General features: G+C 31.1%; 1 protein-coding gene across 15 annotated transcripts in view; it reads left to right on the top strand.

The window, feature by feature from the left end:
- The window catches only part of LOC114338710 (uncharacterized), a 52,352-nt gene that overhangs the window by 10,420 nt on the left and 22,827 nt on the right, over window positions 1-19,105 (top strand). Inside the window, exon 14 of one of the 15 annotated variants that reach the window (XM_050644079.1) lies at window positions 16,980-17,159. The exons of the other annotated variants lie outside the window; for them this stretch is intronic. Coding sequence (XP_050500036.1) covers window positions 16,980-17,024 — 45 coding nt within the window. The 3' untranslated portion in view covers window positions 17,025-17,159. Of the gene's footprint in view, window positions 1-16,979; window positions 17,160-19,105 lie in introns of those variants that run through there. 15 annotated transcript variants of the gene reach the window in all.

The following is a 19,105-nucleotide window of genomic DNA, read 5'->3' as shown; positions in this document are numbered from 1 at the left end:
GTAAGTTATTACAGCTTGAATTTGTTAATAGAGCAATCTAATATTTTGACCACCCTGTAAAAAGATAGGTATAGGAAACCCTAATACAAATTGAAAGCTAAGTAAATTTTCTATGCGATAGACTAGTAAAATACAGGGTGTTCCATTTAAAATAAGTAAGTTATTACAGCTTGAATTTGTTAATAGAACAATCTCATATTTTGACCACCCTGTAAGAAACTGTGTTGCAATAAACATCTGTTTAAGTATGCTAAATAGTCTATTATTAAGATCCAAGAAAGAATTTGTTACTGATTCTTAGATTCGTAGATATTTATTTTTTTCTAAAACCTTACATTTTTATAAAAATCGAAATAAATCAAAACACCCTGTATTTAGGTATAGGGAACCCTTATGAAAGTATAGTTTATTTTTTATGGTAAATTCAATAATGTCATCAGATATAGGGCATTCCATAAGAAAAAATATAACTTTGATATACCACTCTTTTTTGGAGCACCCTGTACAATTCACATTATTTTTGGATTGTAGTATTAATGGTCGTGTATATTTCTGTGAAGAAATTTTTTAAAAATATTAAGTGGTTTTCCGTACAGACACCGAGGCGAATAAGATGAACCACCCTGTATATATATATATATATATATATATATATATATATATATATATATATATATATATATATATATATATATATATATATATATATATATATATATATATTGATACATGTATCCATGTGACTTCCAAAGTAGATTCTCGTAATACGTTGTTACTTCATATATACCGTTATGACTTCCGATTTCGGAAGTCACAACGTTTTGCCTATACTTTTACGAATTTGGCTACTAGATGGTATCAGAAGGCTTATATTAAAAATTTCGCTGGAAGTCATATCGTATCTAACATACTCATAAGATCAGATTTTAGTTCGACGGTATATCACCAGCGCTAGTGTCGCTCCCGTGCTACTATACAGGTTATGTACACAACGCGTAGCGTCTTCCGTATACCACACCGCTCGGTGTGACTTCCGTTTTTTGGCAACCCTGTGTAACGGTTTCCAGACATTTATCTGTTGTAGATTCGCGGTCCTAATCGTACTTAGTATTTTGTGTATGAAACATGAATAATTTCATACTTTTGTGTTAACATTAATAATAGCTTTCTTTTAAATCTGCTTTACTTTTAAAGTTAGCCTTAAATGAAGCTAATTATATCTCTATAAATATATATTATCTGTACTTATTTTAGTCTATAATATTTACTTACCTATTTATTTATAGAAATTCATTTTTCTCGTGTTTTTGTTTACTTCCTTTTTTACAATGAACTTCTAATTCAATCTACACTCACCGGCACGAAAAACGGGCAACCAAAAAATTGGTAATTTTTGATGTCTCGTATCTCCTAAACCTGTTGTCCGATTTAAGTAATTTTTTAATATGTTATAGCCTTATTCTTTAACAATATCGCTATAATAATATTGTTGATAGGCATGTAAATTTTATTGTATACCAAGTGTACCCCATCAAACTGGGTTTTTTTCTCAATTTTCACAACACCCTGTGGAATATTCTAGCCTTTATAAAATATTGAAATTAAAACCCAACTATAGCCCCAGGTTTTCTTAACATTCTGTTTTTTTCATTTATTCGCTTACGTTGGATAATAAAAAAGTTATTGACTTTAACAACTGGCCATGTTCTTTATCAATACAGGGTGTTTCTAAATAAGTGCGACTGACTTTAAGGGGCAATTCTGCATGAAAAAATAATGATTGTTTGGCAAAAGACTTTTATTTTTGCAATCATTATTTTTTCATGCAGAATTACCCCTTAAAGTTTGTCGCATTTATTTAGAAACACCATGTATCGATAAAGAACATGGCTAGTTGTTAAAGTAACTAACTTTTTTATTATCCAACATAAGCGAATGAATAAAAAAACAGAATGTTAAGAAAACCTGGGGCTATAGCTGGGTTTTAATTTCAATATTGTATAAAGGCTAAAATATTCCACAGGCTGTTGTGGAAATTGAGAAAAAACCCCAGTTTGATTGGTACGCCTGGTATTCGGTATATAATGATAACTTACATGTCTAGAAATAATATTATTACAGCGATATTGTTAAAGAATAAGGCTATAATATATTAAAAAAATACTTAAATCGGACAATAGGTTTAGAAGATACGAGCCATCAAAATGACCCATTTTTTGGGGTGCCCGTTTTTCGTGCCGGTGAGTATATCTATTAAATAATCTAAATTAATTTTAAAAATCTTATTAAAAGCTTAAGGTGATACAGTAGCGATCAACAGGTAGCCAAAACGCGTTCCAAGATTGCGGCTGTAATTTTGAATATTTTTTCGACGTATTTGGCACACGTATTCGTAATATAATAAAGAATGGCGGTACAGAGCCCAATTTGGGAAATATGTTAGTATCTGGAAATTACTGTATAATTACATACAATATTAAAAAAACGAGCCCGTACCGCCATTAAGAAGAAAAAAAATACACTTTTTTAAATAAACTTTTTTATCCGATGCCTAGATCTTGCGTCATTTTGGAACTGCTAATGGAATAAAAAATTTTAGTAGTTCCAAAATGACACAAAATCTAGGCATCGGATAAAAAAAGTTTATTTTCTTGTTCTTCTTAATTGCGGTACAGGCTCTTTTTTTTAATATTGTATTTAATTACAGAGTAATTTCCACATATTAATATATTTTTCAAATTGGGGTCTGTACCGCCATTCTTTATTATATTACGAATACGTGTGCCAAATATCTCGAAAAAATATTCAAGATTACAGCCGCAATCTTGGAACGCGTTTTCGCTACCTGTTAATCGCTACTGTTTCCTCATAAATACAAGAAATGTAGGTAAATGTTCTCATTTAACGAAATTTCCGAAAATTGTGTATTTTTTTGGACCCAAGTAGGCTGAAAAATAGATTTTATAGGTATTGTTATTTCGAAAGTAATAAAACGTGTAAAAATATACAAAAAAATTGAATGTACAATTACAATTGAATGTAATTAAATACACGATAAAATGAATCAAGAGCGATAAAAAGTTTAAAGTAATAAATTCTAGTAATAATATAAAATACAGTAAACTCTCTCTTAAGGGGGTAAGCGCAAAATCTCTGTCCAATGCTATTTAAATACATTTATTTTTTTCGAATCCTGAGAAAGCTAATAAATATTTTTTAAAACATACACCCAGAATGAAAGATAACATTATTACGGGGGACCGAAAGTCCCTTAGAATTAAAAAAAGTTTCTTTTGAATGAAATATTCGAAATTAAAAATCACACTAACTTTTCTCTTGTTTTTTCATCCCATTATCTTTATTAAAATAAACATATGTTAAGTATATAAGTTATCAAAATAAACATTATATAAGTTTTCAGGGACTTTCTGCCCTCGGTAATAATGTAAGCTTCCATTCTGCGTTTAAATTTTTCAAAAATACTTATTAGTTTTCTCAGAATTCGAAAAAAATTAATGCATTTAATTAGCACTGGACCAAGATTTTGCGCCTATCCCCAACGAGCACCTCCTCTATACGGACGGTATTTAAAACAAAATTCATTTGCCGATATATTGAGCCTGTACTCTTCCGGACAATCCCTTAAAATGATGTATACCTAAATGAAAAAAAAAATACATAGGTATTTTTTCCAAATATTTTAGAATACAAAACTACAATATTTATATTTTATTATTTCAAATTAACACAGAGATGACAACGAATGATATTTGATAACTCTTTACCTTATCAGCAGTAGGTAATAAAAATCTGGTTCTTAGTGTGGGATCGGTCATTAAAATATTTTGTGTGTCGGTCATTAAAAGAAATGTGACACCATAACGCGTTGCTCTAATAATACTTTAACATTGATATTATGTTGTGACTAAAAATGTTAACGGAATGTCTGCTTGATTGAACATAAATATCCAATAAAAATTGTATTTTCTTTTAAAAATGTTTGGGATTGAAGGGAGACTTTGACTGTATGATAAAAGAATAATTATACAAACAAAACAGTCAAAACAAACATAATTATCAAGATTTTTGCTGTAAACTCGTGGAGAAATACATTAAATTAATAGAGATCGGGAAACATGCACTTAAAAAACCTTAAATTATGCAAAAAACAGTTGAAATGAAATATGCACTAAAATATTATGCTTTTATGCATTTATAAAAAACGCAATAATAATTATTATTGGTGTATTGAAAGTAGGTATTCCAGGTTGTATCTTAGTCGATAGGAAAAATATTCTGATTTGTTTTTTACGATCTTACGGAGATAGTATAGTTCATTAACGGTTTTTGCTCCAAATTTTAAAGAACGGATTGACGTGAAATTTAGCTTACACATAGGACCCATGTAAAAGAAAAAAGTGAAAAGAAAACTTTGCCCTGGGGGTTGAGTTTCTCCTCTAATCGGAGGGGAAAAATATACGTTCAAAATAAGTTCGGAAATGGATAAACACACTAATTCTAAGCAACTTCTGTTATATAGAATTTTTCACTAAGTTAATACTTTTTGAGTTATTGGCTAGTCGATATGTAAATTTTTCAACAAAAAACACTTTTATACGGTTTTTTGCCAATAACTCAAAAAGTAAGTAGGTATGTTATCGGGAAAAACATTAAAAATATAGCTTATAAAGTAACAAAATTGATGTACGTATAACTTTTTAGAATCAGTAGAAGCAAAGTTGTAGCTTTGTAGCTAATGTAAAACAGGAAACAGGTTCATATTCGTCAAATTTAAAAATGAATAATTTCACGTGAAATAACCAAAAAATGATAGCAACTAAAAAATGATACACTGTTCTGAGAAAACTTATTACAACTTTTTAAAGTTTTAAAAAAATCTTTATGTTTTCTTAAAAATTTCTAGCGTTAAAATTAAGAAAGATACTTTCAAAATAAAGTAGGTCCTATTTTTCTTAAAAAACTCCGAAAATCACCCCTTAATTCGGGCTAAGTAAAGGGCTAATTTTTGAAAAAATTGGGTTTTAAAGTAAAATTGTTTAAATTTTGAAAGAGATGCTTTTTTTTTCAAAATGACATAAAATTTATTAGTGCTACCAAAAATTACAAAGTGTAAAAAATGTAGGTTTTGCTTTTCTGAATATTTAGGATTATGTTTTGTTCTTTGAGACAAATATTGGTTAAGATATGGCTGTTCAAAATTGGCATACACAGTTGGTTAGTGACTAGTTCAATCCCTTTCAATTACATCCCCTTCAAAAATAAGCACTTTGAACCAATGAAGCTTACAGATCATATTTATAAACAATACATACACGAGTAAATCAACTTGTGAAGTGGTGACGATAAATTTTATTTGCTAACTTCCTTAATTTAATGCTAAAAACTTTTTAACCTTTTTTTAAACATTACAAAAAAGTTGTAATGAGTGTTCCCCAAAAAGTGCTTTAGTTTTTGACACTTCACGTTGGAATATTCAATTTGAAATTTGACGTGTATGAACCTATTTGTCATTAGTTACAACTCTTCTTTTACTGGGTCTAGGGATCTCATACATAAGTACACCATTTTTTTATGGGCTGTATTTTTCTTAAGAATGTTTTTTTCGATAAAATACTTACTTTTTGAGTTAATTGCAAAAAAACCGTTAAAATGTGTTTTTTTTTGTTGAAAAATGAACAAAAAAGAACAATAGTTCCTTAGAATTAGTCAGTTAATCCATTTCCGGACTTATTTTAAACGTATATTTTTTCATCCCTAGACGAGGTGAAAGTCACCCCCATGGCAAAAGAAAACATCGGCACAATATCAATTTTCTTCTTTGATATGTTACCTATGTGTATGCCAAATTTCATGTCAATCTTAAGTGGTTTTTTAAAATTTATGGGTTTTGCAATATTTTACCGTCAGCGAACGGACTAATAGAAGAGGATCCGATATAAGGCCGATCTGCATCGATCTATTTAATGGATAACAATAATTATTGGATATGTAATTTAGTATGTTAACAATTATAAAAAACAAGGGGTGCATGATCTAATTTTCTTCTGACTATAATCAATTAATAATTAATAAATGACTTTTATCTACTCTATGTCATATTATATATAAATTTTTAGTTTGTGAAAACTGTCATTATAGATAGCAGTGCTTTAAAGTAAGCATGAAGTAACAATGTATTTTAAATGGGATTTACTTTTTCTCACTGTTTTTAACACACTTTCATATAATCAAATATTCTTTCTTAACTTTCGCGTTTCATGGTGATGATATCTTCTTCTTCTTCAAGTGCCATCTCCGCGACGGAGGTCGGCAATCATCATAGCTATTCGGACCTTGGAGACGGCTGCTCTGAAAAGTTCGTTTGATGTACATCCGTACCATTCTCTCAGGTTGCGCAACCACGATATTCTGCGTCTCCCTATGCTTCTTTTTCCTTGAATCTTTCCCTGCATAATGAGTTGGAGCAAGTTGTATCTCTCTCCACGTGTAATATGTCCGAGATATTCCAATTTTCTGGTTTTAATTGTATTTAAGACTTCCATTTCTTTATTCACCTTTCTCAGAACCTCTTTGTTTGTGACGTGTTCTGTCCATGATATTTTTAGAATTCTTCTATATACCCACATCTCGAATGATTCCAGTTTTTTCATTGATGCCGCATTCAAGGTCTAAGCTTCCATTCCGTAAAACAGAGTCGAGAAAACGTAGCACCTAGCCAACGTTATTCTTAGCTCTAACCTTAGATCTCTTGTGCAGAGCACAAGAGAGGTGATGACATAATGAGCAATAAATTACAAAAAAAAATTTGACAGTTTTGTGGTTTGAAAGAAATTAGAATTTTTATATGTCAAAGTTCTAAAAATTGTAGAATAGAAATGAATTCCAGTGACGAAGAGTTACAGTATTTTTATTTGTTTATCGTAGATAAAATATTGTATGAAATTGTGCGTGAAGTACTTTTTGCGAACTTACGCGATGTATAGCACTCGCTCCGTTTCATAAATAACTATTTTCATATATTAAAAAAAAATGTTTCGACCCGGGTAGATATTATTCCAGATTTTCAGATTTGGGCACAGAGTTGGATTGTTGGGGCATATATGGAGAGCAGGTAGCGCAACAACTATAAACTCAATTTTACAATAGAGACCCGGAGTTAGAAGGAGACGCGGAGGAACTAGAATAAATGGTTACAGGAATTAAAGGAAGATTTATATAGAGCAGGAATTAGAGACTAGCAGAAAAAGAAAGAGGATAGAAAGAAATGGAGAAGCATAGTCAATAGTATCGAGTAGCAGATTGGGAAAAATCTGCTCGAAAAAGATGGATCTAGATAGCTTTTTAGCGGCTAATCCCCACCTGGAGTGTTTAGCCATTTAATTTTTTATTACATATTATTATTGGTACATCAAAAATTAAAAGGACGGTGCCTGTAATAAAATCTAAAATATTAAAATTTTCTCTAAGTTCAAATTTATTTATTAACATTTTTGATATAATTTTCATAAATAAATGACTTACTATTAACACTTTTTTAATTAATTCCAATAAATCCATTTTACAGCAATAATAATATATTAGTATTTTTGTAAAATAAATATCAATCATATTATCATAAATAACACAGGTTTACAAAAAAAACTAAATTTCGGACAATTCGACGAAACCATATGACAAGGGGGTTTTTATAGTGGCTGATCACAAATCCGGGGTCTGCTCACCTCTATCGCGTCAGGTAAAGGTCATTTCAAGGTCAAATCAAGATAAATCGACAGTCGCTCTGAAAAAGTATATTAGGGGGTTCTTGGGGTCGCTGAAGACGAATCCGGAGTCCGCTGACCTCTATCTCGTCTAGTTCAACGTCATTTTAATGTCAAATCAACATAAATTGACACAATCGCTGTGAAAGTATAGGGAGTTTTGGGGTCGCTGATCATGAAAACTGCGGTCCGTTGAGCTCTACCACGTCATGTAAAGGTCATTTCAAGTGCAAATCAGGAAGAGTTAACAAAATTGATTTGACCTTGAAATGGCCTTTACCTGACGCGGTTGAGCTCAACGGGCCCCAGTTTTGTGATCAGGGACCCCAAAAACACCCTAATATACTTTTTCACAGCGATTGTGTTGATTTATCTTGATTTGACCTCGAAATGACCTTCAGCTAGACGTGATAGAGGTCAGCGGATCCTGGATTCGTTATACGCGACCCCAAAAACCTCCTAATATACTTTTTCAGAGCGACTGTCGATTTATCTTGATTTGTCCTTGAAATAACCTTTACCTGACGTGATAGAGGTTAGCGAACCCCGGATTCGTAACCAGCGACCCCAAAAACCCCCTAGTCATATGGTTTCGTCAAATAGTCCGAAATGTATTTTTTTGTAAACCTGTATAATCAAAAGAATATCAATATTTTAATTTAAATAGACAACTTTAACCCATCAAGGACGGAGTTTAAAATTTTTTGAAATTAGAATAATTTTAAACAAATTTATTAAGTAAATTATTAGTTATGCATAAAACAACAACAAATAATTATGTATTTTATTTATTTTTCTTAAAACAGTATGTTGCCATATGGCAACGCTAGTCTCCTGTAGGATCAAAAAATAATCACATGCCAAAAATATGAATTTTTTTAAATTAGTTACAAAAGTAAACTTTAAATTAAAATCGTGTGTGAAAATTAACGTTGTAGCTTATACATAGTCCAACCTTGCATTTAGTACACATTGTGCGCATGATGGATTTGCAGTTTTCAGCGGCACATCTCTTCTTTTTTCCATCAGGGATGTTTGTTAATAAATGTCCTATATTGTCAAAACGCACGTCATCGGAAACTCTGCTAAACGATCTACTGGAGATACTTAAACTTGGACGACCTCCCTGCCTTGCCGGATTCTGTACCCTTGACAAATATGTTTTCACAATATCTCGCTTGAACTGAAGCTGCGTCATAGTATCACCTGATTTTCTTTTTAAATTCCAACTGTTTTGCACTGAACAATCAATTAACCAAGTAAAAACGCACCACCACCATTTTTTTCCACGGATTCCTATATGATATCTGGCATCCATAAGATCAGTGCCTCCCATTGCGGAATTATATTTTGCAATAACTTTAGGTCTGCCAATCTGTATGTTCTTTTTATCGGCCTGGGAATAGCGCTTTACTTCATTCACAGGTGAAACCCCATATAAGGTTGATGCGTCGGTCACTATGCTGTTATCTGCCCACCTTACTAATATTTTCCCGTTTTCCTGTTCAACTGCTAAATCAAACTCACCTCTTTTCTTTTTTTTCATCTCGGCCTTTGACATCAGAGGGCAATTTTTCGGTAGACGATTATCTCTAATGGTACCTGTAGCAGCATATCCCATTTGTTTTAGATGCCAAAGTAAACTGAAACCTGTAAAGAGATTGTCAAAGTACAGGGAGTAGCGCAATTTTTGTTTGTCTTCGGGCAAATTTTTTAGCATGCAAATTAAAGGAGAAGCTCCTTTACCAAACACTGGGTGATATTTAGGATTAATATTGGGATCAGTTCCTTGATATGGCATAAAATTTACTAAATAGCCAGATTTTGTGTTTAAACTCCAGACTTTATATCCAAACCTTATAGGTTTGCCCCTAATAAATTGTTTGCATGAATGCTTTCCATAATACTTTATCATGGATTCATCGTAGCACAGTTCGTGTTCAGGAACATAATATTGCATAAACTTATCCTGTAACTTTTTAATTAGGGGTCGCAGTTTGGCAAATTTGTCACCAGGATTTAAATTGTCATTATCCGCACAGTGGAAGTAACGGAAAATAGTCAGAAACCTGTCTCTTCGCATGGCTTCTTTGACCAACATGTTACCCATATCTCCACAGGAGTCCCAATAAAATTTTTTACCAGGAAGAGTGTTGTAACCTGATAAAATTAGAATGGCAAGAAAAACTCGCATTTCTTCAATACTGGTGTTGAGATCGAAAATATTTGTCTGTTTTGCATATCTTTCAGTTTCCGTTATCAAAAATTTTACTGTCATCGTCGAAAAATAGCTCGAACATTTCCGTAGGTGTTAAAGTTTTAAAGTTTTCATAAGTAGGTTGTGGAAAAGGTTTGATTGTCGCTTCAATATCGCCACGAATCCAAATGACTTTTGTCGAATCAACTTTTAAGTATTCTTCATTCTCGACACTTTCAAAATCTATCTCATCAAACAGATCATCTTTGATCCCCATTCGCTCTTCGTCTGTGTCATCCTTGCTAGAAAGAACAACCTCGGCCTGTGCGAGAAGTTGATTTCTTGACAAGTTATCGACAAGTCCACCACCGTCTTCCTCGCCAGAGTCCTCATCTGTCAGATCACCCTCTGGAGGCTCAATGTAGATTTGGTTCACGTCTATGTCATCATCGTACGCAATTTGTAATGCCTCCTCAAGTGTGAAGCATTTTCTAAAAAAAACAGTATATTACAAAAGTCGGTAATAGCGCGTCCTAGCGTTGCCATATGGCAACACTGATATTTAGGATGTAATATGACAAATAAAAACAAAAAGAATCAGTCTCACAATGTGAAGTATTTTAAACACGTTATTTTGACTTTATATTATATAAAAATCAAACACTTATAAGGAATTTTAATATTATTATTTTACTTACGCAAATCTAACGTCCATCTTGAAGTAACAATTTCACAAACGCTGTCAGAAACAACTGATTTACGAAACTAATTTTGGATTTAGCGACACCATTAATTAGACAACCAATTTAACAACGTTAACGTACTAACTAGTAGCGCCATCTCGATTTTTCGGTCTCAAATTTTCGTGTAAGAATTAATATTTTAAATAGTGTTTTGCGTTGCCATATGGCAACGCCAGTCTTTGATGGGTTAAAACACAGACAACTGTCCTCACAGTAAAAGTTTCAAAAGATCACACATTACGCTCAAAATAGGAGGTAAATCTAGCAGACGAGTCGTTGTGACTTCCAAAATATGACAACACCGCTGGAAGTGACAACGCGCCTTGAACTACCCTATATATGGAAGCCATAACGTATGCTGTACGCTTCGGTATATACGTATATATATATACAAAATTTATTTTGGTAAATCCTTTCCCCTCAATAGGTAGACCCATTTTATAAGCCCCCCTTTTACCAAATACACAATTTTAAAAAATAATTCCTAGTAGAAAAGGTGGAAGTCGGACAGCCTCTTCTGTATACCGGAAGTCACAACTTAACGTGCATCAATATATATATATATATATATATATATATATATATATATATATATATATATATAGTTTTTCTAAGTTTCTTGAACCATACTAAATTTAATTAAATTTTGTATTTCTTGGGTTTAGGTTCAGTGAATAATGTTAAAAAAATTTGGAATTAGATTTTATTTTTCCATTTAAATCGACGTTTCGGTGGATATCTCTCACCTTTGTCAAGATTCTAAAAATGCATACAAATGAATACAAGGTGTTATTATAAAACATGTTCAAAAACTTACCTACACGTAAATCGACACACTCACAATAATGGACATATACAGAATAAAATGTGAAACCTGTTATCTCATTGCTAGATGGTATAGTAATTACTATTAATTATTAATTATGGTACAGTGACGTATCTTTTATGTTGTTATAAAATATTGCAAAGTGGATGTTTGTTACGACTTTAGGAGGTTTTTGTTTTGTTTCGGGTGTTATAATTATCATTATTTAAATGATATTGTAATATATTCTATTTAGGTTGTTAGTGTCTTTTTTGTCGTTGATAGCATTGGTGTTTCTTTTTATTTCAATCGATTCGTATATTTCCCTCTTTTTTTATTTTTCTCGGTTTTTAAGACTTTGATGTTATCGAAGTCAAATTTATGCTTCTTCCCATTCGCATGCTTTGTAAGCGCAGTGGTGTTGTTTTTATCGTATTTGTGGGAACGAATTCTAGATTGAAGCAGTTCATCGGGCAAACCAGTCAACTGCTTCAATCTAGAATTCGTTCCCACAAATACGATAAAAACAACACCACTGCGCTTACAAAGCATGAGAATGGGAAGAAGCATAAATTTGACTTCGATAACATCAAAGTCTTAAAAACCGAGAAAAATAAAAAAAGAGGGAAATATACGAATCGATTGAAATAAAAAGAAACACCAATGCTATCAACGACAAAAAAGACACTAACAACCTAAATAGAATATATTACAATATCATTTAAATAATGATAATTATAACACCCGAAACAAAACAAAAACCTCCTAAAGTCGTAACAAACATCCACTTTGCAATATTTTATAACAACATAAAAGATACGTCACTGTACCATAATTAATAATTAATAGTAATTACTATACCATCTATCAATGAGATAACAGGTTTCACATTTTATTCTGTATATGTCCATTATTGTGAGTGTGTCGATTTACGTGTAGGTAAGATTTTGAACATGTTTTATAATAACATCTTGTATTCATTTGTATGCATTTTTAGAATCTTGACAAACGTGAGAGATATCCACCGAAACGTCGATTTAAATGGAAAAATAAAATCTAATTCCAAATTTTTTTAACATTATTCACTGAACCTAAACCCAAGAAATACAAAATTTAATTATATATATATATATATATATATATATATATATATATATATATATATATATATATATATATATATATATATATATATATATATATATATTATTCATACAATTTATTATGATTTTAACATTCCTATGCTATTATTAATCTGTTTTTGACCTTTCTTCCCACTATGAAACTTATAACTCTAAGCATATATAGAAAAGGCCCAAGAAGTTGTTTGAGGACAAATTCGCCGCTTCAGAAGAAGAATGACGCAACCGCAAAATGCAAAATTCTTAAGCAAAAAAACGATTTTTGATATCAAAATCATAAAGTATGATAAAAATTAGCCATTCACCACACCGTGGTCAGGATCTCGAAATATAAGCGTTTTTTGGGGTGTGCCGCTTGTATATGAAGTAACATAACTTTTTTGCTATTATATATTTTGACTTAAAATTTTCCAAAAAACTTCTTCATGAACTATATTTTATTGTTGTGTAGGTTAAAATTATAAACTAAAAAGTTTGTCACTCAACTTTTTTAAGTAAACATGAAACTAACGAAATATGATGACAAAATGTTAATAAATTAACAACTCCTTTTTTAATGTGTTTAAACATTTCATTGTTATCTACATACTTCAAAGATGACAAAGTAAAATTTTTAAAAGGAAATATTTACAGCGACCAAAGATACAGCGAGGTAAATTTGAAAAATCATCAAAATTGATTTTTGGCATTTTTGTATAAAATTTATTTTTTTAACATGTTCCACCAACTCTAGATAAAAATAAACTTCATATTCGGATTCAGCGACCTCGAAAACATAAGAATAGACCAAAATTGATCATTCACCTTAAATTTGATTTTCGTGGTTGGCATAACGGTTAATGCCGCTCGTCTAATATATAGATAGAAAAGCATTATTTTTCTACGAGAATTCGAGAATCTGGTCAAGTTTGGAGCGCTGTAAAACCTAGATAATAAATAAAATTAAACAACTTTATAGTGAAAATTGTTTATTTAAAAATCCTCTACAAAATCGCTATGATGTTATTTTATTGTGAAATGAACGTAAAAAAAGTTATAACCTCCAAAAGGAAATTTCTTACAAAATTTTCTCTTATTTTTGTTTATAACTTTTTTGTTGGTCACTTTACGATAATAAGTAATAGACATAAAATTGTAGAAAATTTAATTTGCTTCATTTTATGTGAAATTAAATCTGTAGGGTAGCTAGTTTACGAGATAAAGCACGAAAGCCCTTTGCACCTCTTTTTCCAAGATGGCGGCCGAGGGACAAGGGCCTCAACCCCAAAAAACTTGAACTTAAGCTTCTACTGAACCCCCCTACACATTAAAAAAATAAAATTGACTCCTCTAAGAAATGCACACTAAATGTAACATTTCAATGGACTATACTAATTTCTCACGAGTTTGAAAAGTTACTTGAAAAGTCACTCGCTTGCGCTAGTGCCTCAATTCAAACGAGTGAGAAATTACCTTTCTGCACGTGTTGCACACTATATACTTTTTCAACAACCACAGTTTTTGCTAAAAATAAAAATCAAAATTTTCAAACGAAGATTTATTATAATAATAAATTATAAACTATAGAGTAGATGATTTTCTTGATTTTGATAGTTCTTCAAAATATGCCATAATTATATTTTCAGAAAAAACTTTGTTTTATATTTTTTCTTCCAATCCATAAACTGTTTGTATGTAGTTTCATATTTTTCTTTTGAAGTTGAAGGTAATAACGATAACGAATTGGCTTGTTCTCTCAATTCTGGAGGAGTATTTTCAATTTCGCTATCGCTATCCATTTTTGCTCAAACTTATTTCAAAAAGCAATATTTTAAAAATTACAAAATAATATCACATTTGACGTTTGTGCGCAAACTTAATATTCACGTAATCAGCAGGTAACTAATAGATAAACGAATACGCAGTCACGGATTTACACGAGACCTACTTCATTCGACGTATCTTGCTGAGGTGCTAAATCCTTATTGGTTAACTGATAATTATAAAATGTTTATTTATTAAAATTGTAAAATAAAACAATTGTAACATCCATAATTTAATTTCTATTCGATAATGAAGTATAATAACTACTGTCTTACAGGTTATACCGGGTGGTGAATTGGAAAACGGGCCATAGGAAACTCAATGTAAAATTCTAAACTGTTGAATTCCTGCTTCCCTAATTATTTTACATCAAAAGTCATAAGAAACTATTTGTAGAGAATTAAAATCTGTATTGAAAACAACTGTTAATTTTGTTCTACGAACAATAATTATGTAAAATTTTGTAAAAATATAATACAATTTTCAGAGTAATACGCCAAAGTGAGACAACACACAGTGCAATAATGTGTATAAGGTTGCATTTGGTGACAACGAAGTTATTATATTAACAATTTGAACTGTCAGTTTTTTTATTTATTTCATCATTTATTGTTTAAAACGCAATAAAGTTGATAAGATACCCTCAGTTAATGAGAAAGTATTAATAATAAAGATATTTTCTTTAGTCAATAGTGTGCTCACTGTCAGTTAAATAGTAACGTGTGACCTAACATGCCCACACATACCTACTGCGGTAAATACATTATATTTTTCAAAATTGTGGACTCTGTTTAAATCGTAGAACAATTGTAACTTCTGTTTTTAATACAGATTTCAATCCTCTACAAATAACTTCTCGTGACTTTTGATGTAACATAATTAGGGAAGCAGGAATTCAACATTTTAGAATTTTACATTGAGTTTCCTATGGCCCGTTTTCCGATTCACCACCCTGTATATTTGTCTACACTTTAACCGCAGATGTAAACAGAATACATATAATATAACGTTACCACACGTTACTCAGAATGAGGTAGGTAGTCATTTGTAGACCAAATGTAAAGTTCAAAAATAATCTGTTAAAGTAGCGAATTTTTCAGATTTCTCGGACATAAGATGTAGTTAAATCGGTTCTTTTTTGAAAAGTACTATCAGATCTAATATCTTAAAATTAAAACCATTTTATCAAAACATGTTATAATTATATTTATGATTTTTTGTGGAATGTAGTGATACTGTACAGAAAATAACTTTCCGGCACAGAAACGTCACTTTTCTGCACACTAATGTCATAAATCTTATACTGTGAGAATATGTCAACTTTGTTAACACAAAACTGTGCAGAAAAGTGCACTTTGAATAGTGATTGTAGAAAAAAATGTTTTTGAGTTGTCAGCTATACAGATAAAATAACGAAAAATTTATCAAATATTATTTATCAAAAGTGACACTTGCAGTAGAGAATATAATATCATTATTTAAAAAAAAAAATCAATGGGAAAGTCCCCGTAGCTGGCTGTATACCATAGTTAAAAAAACCATACAGAAGTAAAAACTTCTTTTGTATATTGGTATAAAAAGTTTTATTAAAAAACATAAAAGTCCTCCAAAAGGATTTGCAAAACGTTTTCAATCTGAATTAGATCATCCTCAGTGCGTTCTGCTTCGTAAAAGAAACTAGCAACTTTTTTAAAAAGGTTACATCGATATAAATGGTTTACATAATAATTAAGTGATATTTGTAGCGACTCCAAGTCGATGTTACAAGATGAAATGTGCTAGGAGTGCTCAAAGGGCAACATGGTTCCCTGCTCGTTAAGAACTCGTGGTTCTTGCCAGTTCAATGGACACAGACCAACTTCAGTTGCAGTTCACGAGCAGGGAACCATGATGCCCTTTGAGCACTCCTAGCACATTTCATCTTGTAACATCGACTTGGAGTCGCTACAAATATCACTTAATTATTATGTAAACCATTTATATCGATGTAACCTTTTTAAAAAAGTTGCTAGTTTCTTTTACGAAGCAGAACGCACTGAGGATGATCTGATTCAGATTGAAAACGTTTTGCAAATCCTTTTGGAGGACTTTTATGTTTTTTTAATAAAACTTTTTATACCAATATACAAAAGAAGTTTTTACTTCTGTATGGTTTTTTTAATATCATTATTATTATCTGGTTAACAGACTACAGCCGATTTCATAATCATTCGAAAAAGTGGACTTTAGCAAAAGGAGGCTTTATGTTAAAGTGGACTTTAAAGCGGCTGTTAACGAATTTGATTTCATAATTCGCTTTAATGGATTATTTTAGTAAAGTGTGTTTTAATGAAATTTTATACTGTTGGTTAAACTGAATTATGTTATATTTGAACTAAAATGGAAATAATGACATTTGAATGTCATACATTTTGCAAGTTTGTAGGATACTCCTCCTCATAGAAAAAAGTGTTGTGTGATTTGGTAGAATGCGATCTTACCCTTCAAAAAATATGTCACGTATTTCAGCACCTGTTTAATTGGAAGAATACTACAAATCTGGCCTCCACATAAGTGATCTGTAGCTTCTACATGATAGGTGTGAAATTTTAAACATTCTTGCTGTTGATTGGATAGGAAGAGTGGCATAATCTAGCCTCCATGCTAGGTACATCATAGCCTCCATACGGTACTTCCAGTATTTAATATTTTATTTATTCAAGTGGACAATAAAGGTAAAACATAAACAACTTTTGTTTCTTACTTATTTATTTAAACAATAATGTGACATTTTACATAGAAATATGAGTAATTTGAATTAAATGAACTCGATTATGAAATCACAAAAATATCAAAAAACACGACTGAATATCAGCTTTTTATGGTGACACAAACACATCACATAACCGACCATATAAAATAAGTGAACGACAACGAACACGAACACAGATTACAGATTCACAGATAGGATAGCGCAGGATTTGTCAAAAGTCATGTTCCACCAATCACAAGGCCGACATCAGCGCCTCTGACTAAATGGAAGGAAAATAAATACGATTACATGTTTTTTATTAGAGTGAGCGGGGCATGCTCCTCCTATAATTATTTTTACTACAAAAAGTTACTTATTATTTAATTATTATTACTTATTGTTATTATTATTTCTATATATTTATTATTAATCTACTTTTCTTTTTAATCACCTAATACTTACTTTTTAATTTTATTATTGTATAGGTAATACTATTATTTAATAATTATATACACCTACTATTATTACTTAATTACTCATCAATATAAAGTGAAATCTAAAAAAAATGGACAGATAACGAGATAACAAAAAATTACTTCTACAAACTTTAGCAAAGAGGAGGAACTTCTTTTGTTACAAAAGATAGAAAGTTATAAAAATATAATAAATAAATGTGAAGAATAAAGGAAAGGTCGGTACAATATTTTATTTGTTAAAAATCATTTAAATTATCCAAATAATTGAGTATCATGTACAGGCAAGCTAATGTTCATTTGCATTGCATATTTGCATAACAGAAGGAAAAAAGGATAGAAAGGGAAGAGACAGAATATAAAAAAATAAAATTATTGGATTTAAAAATAAAACTTCCTAATAGGCCTGGATCCTGCGCACCAAAAAAAGTTGATTAATAGCAAGCTGAAAATTTGTTAATAACTTAACGGTGTCTAGTCGGACAAACTTTGATGTATGGGAACACTCGAACAGGGGAAGTTTTAATTGTGGAACAGTTTAAATATTTGGAAAGTCAGATTACGAAAACGTCCCATGTATTTTGTCAGACAGAACATCCAATTGATTTGTTACCCTTCCATTAAACTCTCATGCAAAAATTAGACTGCTATTACTAACCAACATGATTCCAGTCATTTGACATGTTCTTCGTGTTCCACTCATTAAAATGCCCAGTTGGTGATAAACACTACTGGTGAAATGGTAACAAATCAATTGGAAGTTCTGTCCGACAAAATACGTGGAACGTTTTCGTAGTTTTACGTTCCAAATTTTTAAGCTGTTCCACAATTAAAACTTTCCCCATTCCAGTGTTCCCATACATCAAAGATTGTCAGAGTAGACACTGTTAAGCTATTAACAAATTTTCAGCTTGCTATTAATCAACTTTTTTTGGTACGTGGGATCCAGGTCTATAAAAAAATGGGATAAACTACAATAAATAAAAAGTTCAATACATTCAATTTGCTTTTATTAATAAATATATTTACAATCTACCAATGTGTTCATTTATTAACACAGCTTATATTGTTTTCTGAAATATTTTTCATTATTTTTATCGGTTGTAATTATTCATTGTTTGCTTCATCTTCAGTTTTATTCACAGGAAAATTGTCATCCATATCAATGGCAATAATTGTAGTCTCATTCCTAAACAGAGTATAGAAAATCTTCATTTCCACAACCCATATTGCTGTTCTACTACTTTCCTTGTTCGTCACTGTCACCAACCAATATGTAATGGCCAAAGATACCACTTTCAAAATTCAGGGGCTTAGGGTCACACAAACATAACTACATTAAACTTCTTAAAACGTATGTCCACCTGCTTTAGTTCTGATTTGCACATGCATACCTAGGTACATATAACGTTCAGTTACCGTAACCCTAA

Source organism: Diabrotica virgifera, chromosome 2 (genome assembly GCF_917563875.1).
Source record: "Diabrotica virgifera virgifera chromosome 2, PGI_DIABVI_V3a".
In the NCBI taxonomy this organism is placed as follows: domain Eukaryota; kingdom Metazoa; phylum Arthropoda; class Insecta; order Coleoptera; family Chrysomelidae; genus Diabrotica; species Diabrotica virgifera.
Note: the sequence above shows the minus strand (reverse complement) of the source record. Positions and strands in the feature narration are given on the sequence as shown.